General features: G+C 41.6%; 1 protein-coding gene across 1 annotated transcript in view; it reads left to right on the top strand.

Annotated features, from left to right (window-relative positions):
* Positions 1 to 15,761, top strand: part of fgf11a (fibroblast growth factor 11a) — a 102,408-nt gene that overhangs the window by 51,934 nt on the left and 34,713 nt on the right. Inside the window, exon 2 of the mRNA XM_027288197.1 lies at positions 4,946 to 5,056. Coding sequence (XP_027143998.1) covers positions 4,946 to 5,056 — 111 coding nt within the window. The remainder of the gene's footprint in view (positions 1 to 4,945; positions 5,057 to 15,761) is intronic.

The raw sequence follows: 15,761 nt of genomic DNA, 5'->3' as shown, positions 1-15,761 counted from the left end.
CATATATTATGCATCACCCACCCAGCAGATATACCATCTAAATCTGACCAAAGACTGCTGAAGCAGCTACGAAGGTCACCCTACTGGAAAAGATTGTGATCATATAAATAAATTCAAGTCACTTCTGATTTGAAGGAGGTCCGCATAGAGAAACTTCCCTCATGTTCAGCAGCAACATCATGTTTAAGTTGCATTATGATTTAGTTTTAACATTACAATTATTTTATATATATTGAAGCAGCATTGTCATTGTATCAACATCTGCACTGTGAAGTCAACGGCTCAAATCAAAGTAAGAAAGCTAGAATTAAACGTCATGTCAATAATATTTGTTATCAGTGACACTCTGGACTCTGGAGAGCTACATACAATAATAAAATCAAATAAATGAGAAAGATAAAAAATTAAAAATTAAAAATTAAAAAATAATACAATTAAAAGGAAAGTAAATTTGATATCCAACTGAGAATTATAAATAAAAAGTACTTTACTTTAATAATATTAATAAGTTATTGGCTGACTTGGCTGCAATCTTCCGGATTAAAAGTCAGTTTTCGGTGTCAACTTTCCTCTGTTTAGCACACGCCATGGCACACTGATGCACAGTTTGGCCACGTTTCTCTCTCTTGTCTCCTCACTACTTTAGATTTTTCTCTCCATCACTGTCACTGCCGCTCTATTCAGTGAAGGCCCCCCCGACTGTGATTGGCTGACATTCTTGCCCTTACCTTGACCAATCTCAGTCCTCATGCCTAAACCCAACAAACTGGAACCCGCAAAGGCAACGAGTACTGGCCAATCAGAAGAATGATGTCCCTTTTGCTGAGTAATGGTAGAAACACTATCAGAAAAGAGTCACACGTCAAAATGTAATCTCCACCAAAACTGAATAAAACTTCAGTTCAGAGTATCTCAAAAAGAATCCATGGTCTCAATCCCCAGCATCTTTGATGAACACTATGCTTGCCTCCAGTGACACCATTTGGCCAGAATGACAGCGGATGTCAGAATTTCAGATTCTGGGCCCTGTTTGCTGCAAACAAAGCATCCGTCACTTTGAAAGTCTTGTTTTACAAGCTGTCTTAGAATATGGTGAACTACTGCAAGGCTACAACCCGGAGAAATATATCTATTGACCTCAGTCACATTTAATAGAAAGAGTTTACAAAACTGCTTTATAAAAAAGATTACACTGTTTTATTTTGTAGGCAACAATTTCTCCTGCATTTTCACTGCAGATCTACACACACACTTTACACACACTAACCTCCACAATGCCTGTGTGTGTGTTTGCACATTTGAACCCTCAGTTTAACTTACATGCAGCCTCAGGTATGACTCACGGCAACCAATTGTGCTTTAAGCCTTCTACATTGTTTGAGTCAGAGATGCTGTGTGTGTGTGTGTGTGTGTGTGTGTGTGTGTGGTTTATCTTTATGAAACCTCTGTACAACAATACTCTGTACTAAGTATTGTTACCAAACACAAATGTACGGAGGAGGGGCCACACTAAAGGTCAACATCCGCTTCCTGTGTGTGTGTGTGTGTGTGTGTGTGTGTGTGCGTGTGTCGCTCAGCACTGTGGCAGATGTGTTAAGCAGCACATGGCCTGGTGTGTGGTCTAGGGCTTAATTTGGGATTAACACTCAGGATATTACAGATTACCACGCCCCGCGTTCGACCTTGTGTGTCCAGTCAGCCAGCGATGGACGGATGAGCTTTTATCTTTGTAGTAGTTACAGCGACTCAGGCCAGAACGCTTCCAAACATGTTGTGTCACGCTGTCAGCATGAAAGGGAGGATTACACGCGAGGGTTTCTTTGACTAATTCACAGACATCAAGGCTTAACTCAAACTCTAATGAGCATCAACGTCCTGATGACTTCATGTTTGCAGAAAAAATGCGTCAGCTTTGCAACAACAAAAATTAGGTTTACGTCACAAGCTGACGACATGACATGTTATGTAAAAAAGGGACATAATTCAACATAATATTTAAGCACTATATGAAGCATTGATTTAGGGCTTCAATTTAAAGGAGCACTCCACCGGCTTTACATATCATGTTCAATCTCCTTTTCATGAGATATTAGAAAATTTGAAAATGACTGTAAAGACCAGCATAATGTCCAATACTTTAACAATTTACCTGATTTATATATATATAAAAGATGGTACACTTTTTGTACAACATTACTTGTTACCAAACTACCACAGATATAGAACATCAGACCTAAAAATAGGTTATGAGGGCTGAATTCTGTTGATCTGTTATGGAAACAAGGCTAGTCATCTCAAAATGATGTCTCCCAAGTTAGAGTAATATGATATTGTCCTGTTTTTGCCATTATGTCAGCATGCAACACATACAGCAAAACAAAAAGACACAATTAGGTTGCACTAGGAAGTTTAGGATACAGTGCTTCTGGCGCACAACCCAAAGTTTGGGGGTTTAAGCTGGATATTTAAACCTGTTCTACTTTATTCTACTTCTACTCTCATCATCTACTCTAACTCTATTTTTAATTTTGGACCCTTCTTTACTGTCCTGTCTCGAGCCCTCTAACTGGAAGTGCAATACTAAATTGCAGGAGTACACTTTAATGTGGCAATGGAGGATTTATAGGTGGTGAATATAAGTCAAAGAAAGTTTCCATCTACTTCAGAAAAAATCAATTTATTTTAGAATGAATTGATTCTTTGAGCGTAAATGTGGGGATGGATATCTTGCAGTGCACCTCTCTCTCTCTCTCTCTCTCTCTCTCTCACCCCCCCTGCTGTCAACCGAGGGCCCGCTGCCAGCTGCCCCCGTACTTCTCTGTCCTCATCCATATTTGATGTGTCTCATTAAAGCTTAATTGTGGAAACACTCAAGCATTCGGACATTCCTTCTGATCCACCATTTAGTCTCCCTCAGCAGTCCGTCATGCGTGTGCGCAGAAACATGAGGTTAGAGGAAGACATGCCAACTTATCTCGAGAGTGGTGGCAGATGTCTGATTGGTTCATAGAAACAAATGGTAGTCCAAGTGCACTGAGTAAACGACAACAGTTGGTATTCAAGAGCAGGGTAAACAGACGATTGGAGACGGTTCATTAAACTTTCAGTGTGACGGTTAAGTTGTTCTTGTTTGTTTCTTCAGTTTTTTTCCATCTAACATGCAGGAAATTGAGCTTTCTTCTCTTGGTTGCAAACAACAAGAGTTGCTGTGTGTGCTGCTGTGGTTAGACTTTTAGGGTCATATTCCCATGCAGATACCACAAAGGTTTACCCCTGTGGAACGATCACAACCTGCTAAGGGAAATAACTATACATAACACTAACACTTTTAAATAACTGAAAATATGACCCCATAAAGTTACTCTATACAGCAGAGTCAACTGCCATAACTGAAGTTTCATTTTAGTTGACACCTTGGTTGTTGGGAGTAGCAGGTGACATTGGAGACTGAACTCTTCATCAAAAGAATCCAAGGACTTTTGAGGTCACCAATGGCCATACTTGTTAAACTTAAAACCTCAAACCTCAAAAACCGAGAAGATTCAGGGTTCTTATTTTTCTGCTAACTAAACATAACAAAATAATAAGTATAAGTACACTGGAACATTATTTTCATGTTAAATACTTTTAATCGTATTTAAACATGGCAACAACAGAACGCATCCACCATAACCAACTCAAGCTGTAAAATTGTGACCCAGGAGGGAACCAGGAGAGGGCAATGAAAACCTGGGTCTCCTGAGTATCCTAGGAAAAGGTCGACAAGGAGAGTGGACCAGTATGCCAGTAGTGCTATTTGACCTTGTAACAGTCCAGCACAAATCTTCATCAAAGCACCCACACAGCTTTCCTTGTCACTGTGGGGTTTATTTGATCTTGAATCTGGCGTAGCGATTCCAGTCCACACAGACTGTTTCCTAGTAGTCACACATGCTAAACTAGTTCACACCTACTGCCTATGCACTAAAGTAGTATCCTCCATCCATCGTCTTGCTGTGATGCAACAGTGCCAATCACTGCACCACCATGCCACCCTAAGTAGCATCCTATAGCCACATAATTAGCATTCCATATCCTCTGGGTTAACAAAAAAAGAAATGTTTAGTCACTCATGACTAACTTCAAGAAACAATTAGCAGCATAACTAAGCAGCTAACATTGCTTTTTCCTGCTATCTTAAGGCAGGTTAATTAATGTCCCTTGTTATTATCTGAAGTAAGGTAGGTTTAGACATACAGGGTCGTTCATTTCAACAAACTTTTGTCTTGTCTTGCTGATATTACTGATTCCTGCAGTTAGAATCCCATTTTCTTGTTATAGTACGTTAGTATCACCAACATAATTAATTGAAATTTTAATGTTTACACCAAGCAGCAACCTCATTGGCTGAGAAATAAAGCCAATACGGAAGTGCCAAAAACTTTATTTCCTTGAGCTGCCGATATTTATATTAACTGGGAGGCGGCACTTCCAAAACCAATGGGTGATGTAACACATGCGCTGTCCATTTTTTATATTGTCATTGGTTTACACTTAGTGAGTGATCAGCCTATTGTAGAGTAATAGGCAACTGCGATTAGCACGCACACACACACACACACACACACACACACACACACACACACACACACACACACACACACACACACACACATCTTGCCTCCCTCACTTGAACCTGCCCGTGAAAGATGCTTTTTTTTAGCAGACACCAGTGTCCCATCAATCCTGCTGAAGGCCACAGTCACAGACACACACACACACGCAAGCACACACACTTTGACTGTTTGACTATTTCGCAGTGTAAATATCAAGACCTTCCTCTTGTTTAGTCAATGTGCATGCTCATAGGTAAGGGTGTGCATTAATATACGCAAACTGACAAGTGTGTGCACGTGTGTGTGTTCCCAGATGCTAATGTGTGTTTAACCCTGTGTTTGCTCTGCAGAGCCCCAGCTGAAGGGCATCGTCACGCGGCTTTACTGCAGACACGGCTTCTACCTCCAGATGCTGCCGGATGGCACCATGGAAGGCACAAAGGACGAAAGCAGCTCCTTCTGTAAGTGAACGATCAGACACACACAGATGTTGTCAGCCGCTTTGATAAAGCTATCTATTTCAAAGCTCTGCCAGTTCATGCAGCACTGGGAGTTTCCCCAGCGTCCATGCCAAAAGGACTTTTGAAAAGGGGCTTCCTGGTAGGACAGTCGTATATCTAAACGTCTCGACAGCACACGGATGCACTAACACTGTCATGCTTTCTGGTTTGATTCACACTAGGATCAATCAGGCTGAAAATGTATGCACACTTGGCGAGGTGCACTGGGTGAACGCCAGCTGAATGGGATTTGTTCACGTACTGTATATCGCAGCACGCCCAGGACCCCGGCACAGTTTGACTTTTTCAAACACATGTTTTTAATTGTTTTGCTTACAATCATCCTGACCTTTAAGTTACAAGCCTCATGTATGAGTCACTCATCTGTGTGAGTGTATAGACTACACTGTAGGTACAGTATGTGTGTGCTGTCAAGCCTGGCTGATGTATTCTAAGATGTGTGCACTAAAGCAGCAGATGATGATATTCCCAACATCCCAGGTTATCTCAGGCACTGATGTGAATATTCTTACAGGATATTCAATTGTAAATCACGATGCAGGTTATTCAAATATGAATATTATGGAGCCTGATGGTGTCTTCTGCTGCCTTCTGTAATATCTTATGTTCCTGGATAAAAAGTCAAACAGCTGCCGTGTGCTTCGTTTTTAGTCTAACAGATGTGTAGTCTAACAGATGTACAGAATGAAACCATTCTGTACATCCTCTCTGTGAGGCTGTACTCGAGCAAGTGCCAAAACCCGCAGTTCATCGAATGGCCACTTGAGGTTGGCTACAGAATAAGTCAATCTCAATAAGCCCCCATATTAAAATGTCAAACTTCACAGCAGCAACAACTGTACTGAGGCTGAATTTCTACATAATCAAATTGTATTATGGCTTACATTAAGGTGGGTGCCATTACAGGTGGCATGTTTGTGCAACCAGTACTGCCAAGATAGCACCTGAAAACATCTTATGTCTACCAAACTACAGACAAAAGACTGCCACCCATATTTAAAGACATGTCATCAATCAGTCAAAGTCAGATTTGAAGATCTTACACGCTCATGATTTCCAAGACTACCAGATTAATTTGAAGATTTTCTGTCCTGTTTGTTCCCTTTTCCACTCTATTGTGGTACAAATAGGAGGACATGTCGAAGAAGCACTTGCTCACTTCACAACTCAACCAATTTCTCCTGCTCTACAGTTCAAGAGAACCGAGACTTCATTGTTCCATTCTTTTGCCTCCCCAGAGTCCCCTCCATGTGTACTACTGTGTAGCAAGTCGTTTCTGATGATGCTAGAGAGAGCACATCTATTCACTGTTGACACTGTTCACGTGATTGAACGTCACTATTTGCATGAGCCAAGACTAAAAACCTTTTTTAATGTTAAACATGTTTGATTTTATCAGAACAATACAAGACTAAGACTGACTTAAGAAAACTCGGAATGAGTTTTATAACCACCTTTACACAAAATGAAGATTTTATAATGAAATTGAAAATTTGTCTGCAACAGTGAACTCTTTGTTCAGTTGTTTGGTGGTGTCAGGTCTGTTGTCATGGCTTCTATATTCTTGGTTCTCAAAATCTCACATTCATAAAACAGTATTCTGGTGTGACTTTATGCACTCAGCATGTAGGTGTAGAAATTTCAAGATCTTAAAGCTCTGCCCATTAATACAAATACATGCTGTCCTCCTCTGAGTTGCCAGATGCGCACACCACGACCATGTTAACACACACCTCACACTGCGAGGGCTCATCATCTGGGTGATGACTGACCAAAAACATCATATCACATGACCCACAGAGTCCATGGATTCCCTCCAACCCTCCCAGAGAGATCAATATTATGTTGTAGGATTTCCCTGATGTGGCAACACAGCAGGTTTTTTTTCTGTCAGAACACCGCTTTGGATGGAAAACATGTAGCCAGCACAATTTTTGGATTTCCAGTCTACAGAGATAGGGGGAAAAAAAAGTCACACTCTGACTCTCAGCCGTGCTTCCCTCTGTAAAGTTTGTATTTCAGCATTTCATTGAGATTTCAGCAGCAGTGTTATTAGGTTTGAATAACCTTGAGGCATTTATTGTGAAGTTTTCCTCTTGGCATTTATCCCAGAAAGAAAATTTAACAACATGTTTTATGTTACTTGGACATTGCCAGGATTATGTTTGCTGATTGGAAACTTGCAGTCGCGTTTGTCTTCATTTAGATCCGGACGAGTAAAACAAGAGAGTTCTCTAAATGATTAAAGATTTTTGAGGAACAATCCCTTGAGAAAAACACAAGAAAAAAAAAAGGGTATTGGGAAAACTTGTAAGTGAGTTCTCCAACAGCTGTTTGGTTAAATTAGTCCCACAACACCTCCAGAAAACTCCACAGGAACTGATTATACCTGCGCTCGCATCGCCTTCTTTCATAACAGCACACCTACACGGGGGCAAACATCGCTGCACTTTGAACTTTAAACATTCTCATGTCCAATCTGAAATATTCATCACATCACACCGTCGGGCACATCTGAAGGCGAACGGAGCTCATTTAAAGACCACGGTTGCATAACGGGGCTCCTGGTGCGTCGGGGTTTTTAACATCAGTGAGTGGAGGTCACCCCAAAGTGTTTGCGTGGGTTTGACTTATGGTTTATGTTGTAACAACTATAATTCCATCAATCCCTGCATGTGGTTTAATGCTGTCCTGGGCTCTTTGCATTCTCAGGGGACAGTGTGGGGGGAGTTTGACAGGTAAGTTGTGTAAAATTCCTAAATTGTGCACTTTTTTTTTTTATCCATGTCCGATTATTTATGCATTCTCGCAGCAATCGTTGAGTGATTGACACCATTGTAAGTGAATCAATCAGCGGCACAATCATCTACCTGGCTGCACACAGTATTGAAAGGGCAGAAATAGCTGTGTGAGCATGTACAGTAACACACTGACTGTCAGCCTTATCTACAGTCAGTTATCTCCTTGGGAGCACAGACTTTTCAGTATAACACAAACTGGCCTGGAACCAGACAGCTTTCGGTTTCACTCCATTTCAATCGCAGCACCAATTTCCCCCTAAAATCTCACTCCCTCTCTCTCTTTTCTTTGGCTTTGTACAGCAAGTATATCTCCCATTAACCCCCTGTTCCTCTCCCTGTCTGCTCATTGTATACACCATGGCCTTACTGCTGAGTGCAAATTTGATTAAATGCAAATTGATTTAGGAATGTAAGAAAAATATCACTTTAAATGTAGGTCTTAAAAAATAGATTTTGACACATGGCCCTTCTTCAAGACAGGGTTTCAAGATGGGGTAATAAAACAGGCACTTATGTCATGTCACTTTATATTATGCCTTAGTGGTTCTTTTATGGTATTCCCATATAAATTATAATAAATCACATTACCATAAACCAATTACCACAGTGAACTTAGGGCCCCTGAGGGGGAGTTGCCTGTTTTTTTCAGTTGGTAATCTAGCTTTGCACCTCAGTTATCGACACATGTCGTCTCTTTTGTTTACCCTGATACGTGCCATGTATAGTTTTATATGATTAGTCATAAAAGGATAACTCATTTATGACAATTTAGGTCTTGTTTTGTAGCTTTAGGACCCAAACCCCAAGCACTTAGCCACCCAGACAGACTGCAAACAGTTTATCCACTTTATTTAAACCACTTTATTTAGAGGTGAACAGCAGACGTGTCTGCAATCTCATTGTACAGCGTGCACTATACAATACAGTATGTATCGTTTATCAAAGATGTCTCAGGAAGTTTGCAGTTCCAGTATTTCCTCTTGCGCGTATATTCTGAGCCATTAATACACTTTCCACAAAGGAATGAACTAAAAAAGACAGAGTCAGCAAGTTTTCTAATCAACCATGTTGCTAACTAGAATTTATTTGTCTTATGCTAGAGACTTTTTAAGATGTGAATTTGGTCCAGATAGATTTTTATGTCTGAGGTAAAGAGGATGCCACAAAGTTCTGTCCCATTTGTGACAGAACTTTCACACTAAAAGCACAAAACTTGACAACGTGCACAGTGGTGCCATTATTTCAAATGGAGAGCACTCGGCAGTGTCTGAGTGGAAGCTCAGACACCATGGTGATGTCGGTTAAAGTCTGTGAGGGTTCAGGGCTTAGAGCTCAGGAGGGGCAGTGGAGCTGGGCCAGTGGACGTAATACTACACTGACGTGTACTTTCCAGTTCTGATGTAGACAACATGAAACTGACGTCAGCTTACTGCTTCCCTCAAAAATGTGTGTGTGCAGTAATTATGCACCACCCCCAGACTGAAGAAAGGCCAAATCAGCAGAGAATAAATAATTCAGGGTGCAGCATGTGATTCATATCTGAGGCCTTTGCCCTGACGGAGTTTTTGGCTAACTGTGGGACTGATCTTTGCAGAATATGGTGGTGGTGGCGTGTGTCTCTGAAATTGCACATGCATGCAAAGACACTTGTACTTGTTTAACTCGACTTGTAAACACAAAACTCTCCAAAGTACAGTTGACCTTCAAAGGACCTCTCCTCCCGGTCTTCCTCCATCACCCCCTCTTTTTTCCTCTCTGGCCCTGACTTCTCCTGATGCTCCTTTACACCTGCGACCCGGTGTAATGACATCGAAACAATGACATCCAGGGAGCAGGAGGGAGCATGGGCACACATGGGGACTGGATGCCTCTCTGACTCTCTGTTGTCACCTGTCCTCCTGGTCTACCTGGCTTTACAGCAGCTGCCTCCACCTCCTGGTTCTCCTGGACAGAAGGGAAAGGTTGGTGTAGGGACAAAAGTTGGAAGGAGGTATGGAAGCCCTGAGGGGATGTACCGGAACAAAAAGTGACGAGTTTGGCTTTTGTATGGCCTTGGAATCCTTTTATCACTTTTTTAAAATAAAGTTCCCTCAGGGTTTCCATAACTAGGCGATAGGGGAAGTTGTCACAGAGTGGGAAGTGACTGAAAGTGACAAAAGGAAGGGAACAGAGAATAGGATCAGAGACAAGGGGAGAAAAAGAAAGACGGCACGCCCGAGAAAACCAGCCAGACACAACGGTTTGGAAAAGGAAGCGAGAGTGAGAGATAAAAAAAACTTGAGGGCGATAGAGAGGGAGAGGGGGAGCGATGGGGAGCAGGAAGAGCAGCTGGCACACAGCTGATGGCTCCTCAATCACTGTGTCTCCCCCCTCTGGTGGGAGGTCAGAGGAGCTACCACCCCATCCTCCCGCCCTGCTCCTCTCTCCTTCTCTGCTCTTGGCTCTTCCAAGCTGTTATGTAATAAAGCTGGAGGAGGAATGAAGGCAGGAGAGAGCTGCACGGCGAGGGAGACGAGATTCATTAGTTATTTATCGAGGTACAAGGCGGCGTTAAAGGACTATACCTGTGTTTTTGCCACCACATTATGAATCACTTATTCTTTCTGACAACCATTATCCTAAGTACTATGTAGACTTTTAGATTTTAATGCAGTTAAATAACTTCTAAGCAGCCATAAGTCTCCATTCATTTCATGACATTGTAAAATGCGACTTGACAGACCTGAAAGTAGCATCAAATATTCAAAGTGTGTTTTTATTTCAGTCACATTATTCTGTGCGGGTGTGTTAATGAAAGTGGAGCAACTGATTGAACTGACAAGTAAATCTTTAACCAAATCTTATAACCAAATGACTGAGTAAAATGTTGCAAAATCTGATTGGGGCATGAAAATAAGTAAAGTGACCAATCCAAATCCAAACACACCCTCCCAGTTTTGGCTGTTTGTCTGTTTAAGCTGCAAAATCTCTCTACTTTGTTAATACCGTCACTGCCCTGCATCATCATCACCGCCTGTTCTTCAGTCCCACCACTAACCCAGCACCCGCCTGCAGGCTCTGTGGATTCAAGATATTTGCTCATCACTTCTCATATTGTAGTGACGGTCGCTCAAACTCTAACTTAATAACTAAATTCTGCTGCTGCAATAAACATTCCAAATGTGACCCCTGAAATTTAGAAATCACTTATGTGAAATGACCAAAATTGTTCAAACCTGGCAGACCATTTTGTGTTCATGAAGGACACTGTAGCTGTAGGTAGAGAAAATAGATTTTCAGGACCTCTGAATGTCTGGAACTGTGTGTGATAGTGCCACATTTGGGGTTAGTCAAACAGACATGATAGAAAAGCACAGATGAAGTGACAGCAGCAACAGAAGTGAGACAGAACAGGGGTTTGGAGGGCTCTGTCACCGAACAGACAGAAACAGACAGAAACAGACAGAGGAGGAAACAGAACTCAGAGGAGCTGAAGGGAGATTAAAAAATACACAAAAGAAAGCACAGAGGGAATAAATGCACCGAGCAAGCGATGACGGATGGGGCCGCTGGCGTGATCGTCACTGGATTCGGTCTCTTTCTGAATTCTGTTTCTTGGAGAGGATGAGACAGGAAGACGGAGACAGTTTGACAGACAATGAGGGAAGAATAGAAAAAAAAAGGAGGAAATGGAGGTAGAGAGAGAGACAGAGAGAGATGAAAGCTATTGACTCTGAGTGTGTACATCGGAAAACCAGAAGGAAGATTTCCTGACTTTTATCCACTGTAATTACCATCTCCCACTGTGGGAGGGAAATTTTACATTATCTCTGTCTCTGCTCTGGAACAAGTCTGTTCTTTCTCTCCGTCGAACTCTCCCCAGTGCTCGATAACGCCACTTCACAAGAGGGCAGGGAGAAAGAAAAAAAAAATTCAAAGACTTGAAAGACTGATGAGGAAAACTTCACTCTGTGTGAGAGCCACAGCATTCAAGGAGGGGGAAAATGTCAAAACATAGAAAGCAAAAGCTATCTCAGCCAGATGAGGAGAAAAAGGTAAAAAAAGAAAAAAGAAATAGAAGAAGAGTACATGAGGGGGCTTGTAAGGATGAGAAGAAGAGCATGGAGAATACCAAACGAGGGGAGGTGAGGATACAAAAGAGGTGAGGTAGAGACGAGAAGAGAGAGTGATGAAGAGACAGGCACAGAAGGCTGCGGGGTAAAATAGGACAAAGATGAATGGACGCGGATGGAAAAGTATTGGTTTCGCAGGACGGGAGAGAACGACAGCAGGCCACGAGGGAACTGAAAGGGAACAAATAAGGAAGAAAAATGGAGAGACGCATAAAAAACACAGAGTGAGATAAGAAAAAGGTTGTTAATTCATGACGAGGCGGGGTGAAAAGACTGAAAGCACCAGGGATAGAGAGGGGAGAAGAGAAGAAGCAGGAAAGACAGATGGACTGAAAGGAAGACAGATAAAAGCTGAGAGAAATCAGTTATGGAGAGAGAAGCCTGGGGGAAGAGGTAGAAGTTAAATAACAGCAGAGTGAAGGTAGTTGTCTTGTCATCAGAGTCATCGACCACCAGGGAAATCAGGCGTGAAGCTCAGCTACAAGTCATTTAATCTACTATTGAGTCTTTAAAGCTCATTTTTTACAGCACAAATGACAGGCTGTGAATGGAGAGAGGACGTTTCATTTGTTGCCGATGCAAATCAACCTGTTTTCTACAACTTTATTAATTTGGGTGTCATTGCGCTGATCCCAGTGCAGCGCTCTGTCTTGTTTCAAGATACACTTGTGGAAGTTCATGGAGCTGTACGGGAATCAGGCTGATTCAAGTAATTGTGATTAATGTGAAGCACATAAACATAAATCTCTTGAGGTGGACATTTAATAAACACCAAAACTATCAGACACTAACAGCAAAAGATTATGAACTATTTATTTGTTTACATTTTTCCTTTTTTTACCATGTAGAGAGAGGCCAGAACTGAACCATGTAATGTAATATGTACATTAAACTTTGGGACTAAGTGCTAGATGTGCACGCCGCTTCACTCGACATATGTCTCCATGTAGTGCAAGCCATTGAAGATGATGGGTTTTCAGAGTCACATTGTGTCTCGACGACACACAGCCATTCACCTAACACCACATTACCCCCCAGACATTATGTTTGATTGTTTGACATATTGAGGCGTGACTCCACGTGTGAAAAAGGGCAAAGAGCACAGTAAATGGTCTAAATGCCACATAATTCATATCCACACGTCCTCTACATGTGATATATCTCTTCAGTACAGATCATCTTGACATGACTCATGTCCCCCATTCCATACTGTATCCTGCACTCATGTCACCATTACCACAAAGGGGGCAAGCTGATGTATGTATACAAGGTTTTTCTGAATATTATTATTTTAACCCTCACATGACTCTGCAATCCTTCAGCGAATGCCGGCAATTAATATCTCCTCACTTCCTGCCATCTCTTTATATGAATGTGACATAGTCCTTAGCAGTTATTTAATATGTAGTATTATATACTAATAAAGTGACAAATTCAAGTATAAATAGATAGATACTTTATTGTCCATACAAAGAAATTTGTATGTACACAGTCTGTACAAAGCCTCACATATATATAAAAATACATAGACACATACATTATAAACCACAACATAAACACAAAAATAAAAATCTAATATGGCACAATTTTCTAGCCATATAGGTCCCAACACATGGCAATCAGTGGGGTAACGCCCACCATAGTGTGCCCACCGACCTGTATCTGTGACCAGATGCTCAAATGTATGCATGTTGAATATGTCTAATTTTGTTTTATGCTGTTGATATACACTATTATCTATTAAAGATCGCGTCACAGTTGCAAAAAAATTGAAATAACTACAATGGTAGGTATGCACGGAGACGGCTCCTATACAGTGATGGAAAGCAAAAAAAAAAAAAAGTCATTCATCATTCAGATTTGGCTTTGTCCGATTTAACTGGCAGCATAATTCAAAAGTCACAGTTGGCATCACTTCCTGTCAGTAACAGATGGTAAAATACATCTTTTCATATGCTACTGTAACTGGAGATACAGTAAACTGTGGCTGTGTAGTTAGAATACAGTATATAGGGTATAATATTATGGAACTGGGTCACGGCTACTACTGCGATTTAGAGCCTTTCCCAGCATGTACTCGTTTATAGACAGGGAATATGGACTCAAACTAACTGCTGACAACAGTGATTTCAGTCACCAGTGAGGGGAGCTTTAAAAAAGCAGTCAGTGACAGCGATGCTTCACTTAGTTCATCATGAGCATCCTGTGTTTTGTTTGTTGGATACACTGACCAACAGTTCTCAGATCGGTTGAAACTATGTTTTTGTCCAACACAAGTGAAAAACAATCAGCTTCATTCAAACAGGGAATAGAATAAAGGACGTGAGTGCCTGTCCAGAAGTTCAACTCTCACAGATGACTATAATCCTCTCCTCATTCCAGTCGAGAACAACTGGGCTGCACAATGCAACACTGCAGAGCGGCAGCCCTGTGTGCAGGCCTGCAGATGCCCTCTGCACAGCTTAACTCTGTGTCCTGCTACTGCTCCCCCCTTTCTCCTCCTCCTCCTCCTCCTCCTCTCCCTCATCCCATCTCCACTTTCCCCTTGTTTATTTATTGTGTAGAAGATCTCAGGCCTCAAATTGACTTGTGGGATTGATTTGGCAACACCCTCCGCCCTCCCCTTCGTTTCCCTCCCCTCCTTCTCCTCTTCCCTCTTTCCCTCAAAACACTTTTGATTAATCCAGCGACCTCCTCTGAGTTGCAGAGAAAAAAGCGAGTCAAACGGAAGGACAGAGAGAGAGAGAGAGAGAGAGAGAGGGAGAGGGAGAGCAATGAGGGGAAACAAAAGAGAGATGGGATGCCTCTATTATCCAGACATAAAGTTACGTGATCCATTTGATAAGAGCAGCTCTTTTTGATTGAGGACGAGAAAGGAAGCAAACTCTTTTTTTGGGATGAAAGAAATAAAAGACAATGGAGAGAGGATGAGAAGTAGGAAATAATTGACCGTTTCCTAAGCTTGTTACTGTTGCTACGCTTGTCAAGCTTCCCACTCTGTCACTGTACATGGTGTACAATAACGGGGAGGATTTATCACTTCAGATTCTTAGGATTTCTGAAACAATGATCCATGGTTTTGGACAGTAGTGGACAAAAGCAGGCTTTACATTTCCAGCCAATGACGTCTAATTTGCTGGCTAAAATGACAACCAGAACCCTGTCAAAGGGTCTTGTGCACTTGATTGCTACATTAACTCGAGCTAAGAGACTGAGGCTGAAGTGTCCCTGACAAAAAGTCAGCATCCTTACAGAAAGACACAGTGTAGAGCTTGTTTGTTGGACTGTAGACATGATCTGTATTTTGTTCCAACACAACCTGTTTGGCTGCTTCGCATTTGTGTTTAGACAAGTTAGGTTTATGCTTCAATTTCAATGTTTTAACAACAGAAAGGACTTTTTAGGACTAACTAACACAACTTGGTGAATAACACTATCTTCCCAAATCCAACAGAGCAGCTAACAGTAGCCTACACTCTAATATAGTGCATTTATTGCATTTATGCAGGACCAATAACAGTATATATAGTGGACACGGCTTCTGGGTCTGAAAAGTGAGGCCAAGTTTCTTAAACCTGCATCCTTTCTAATGGCTGAAATGGGGCAGTGCACTTAGTGCTCAATAGCTATTTTCAAGTCTTCTTCCATACAACATAATGTTATTTTTTAATTAAAGCATGGATACTTTTTGATTGACAACTTATTCTCAGTGAGTCCGTGCAGCGTAAACAT

Source organism: Larimichthys crocea, chromosome XIV, assembly GCF_000972845.2.
Source record: "Larimichthys crocea isolate SSNF chromosome XIV, L_crocea_2.0, whole genome shotgun sequence".
In the NCBI taxonomy this organism is placed as follows: Eukaryota; Metazoa; Chordata; class Actinopteri; family Sciaenidae; genus Larimichthys; species Larimichthys crocea.
This window is presented reverse-complemented; position numbering and strand designations above follow the sequence as displayed.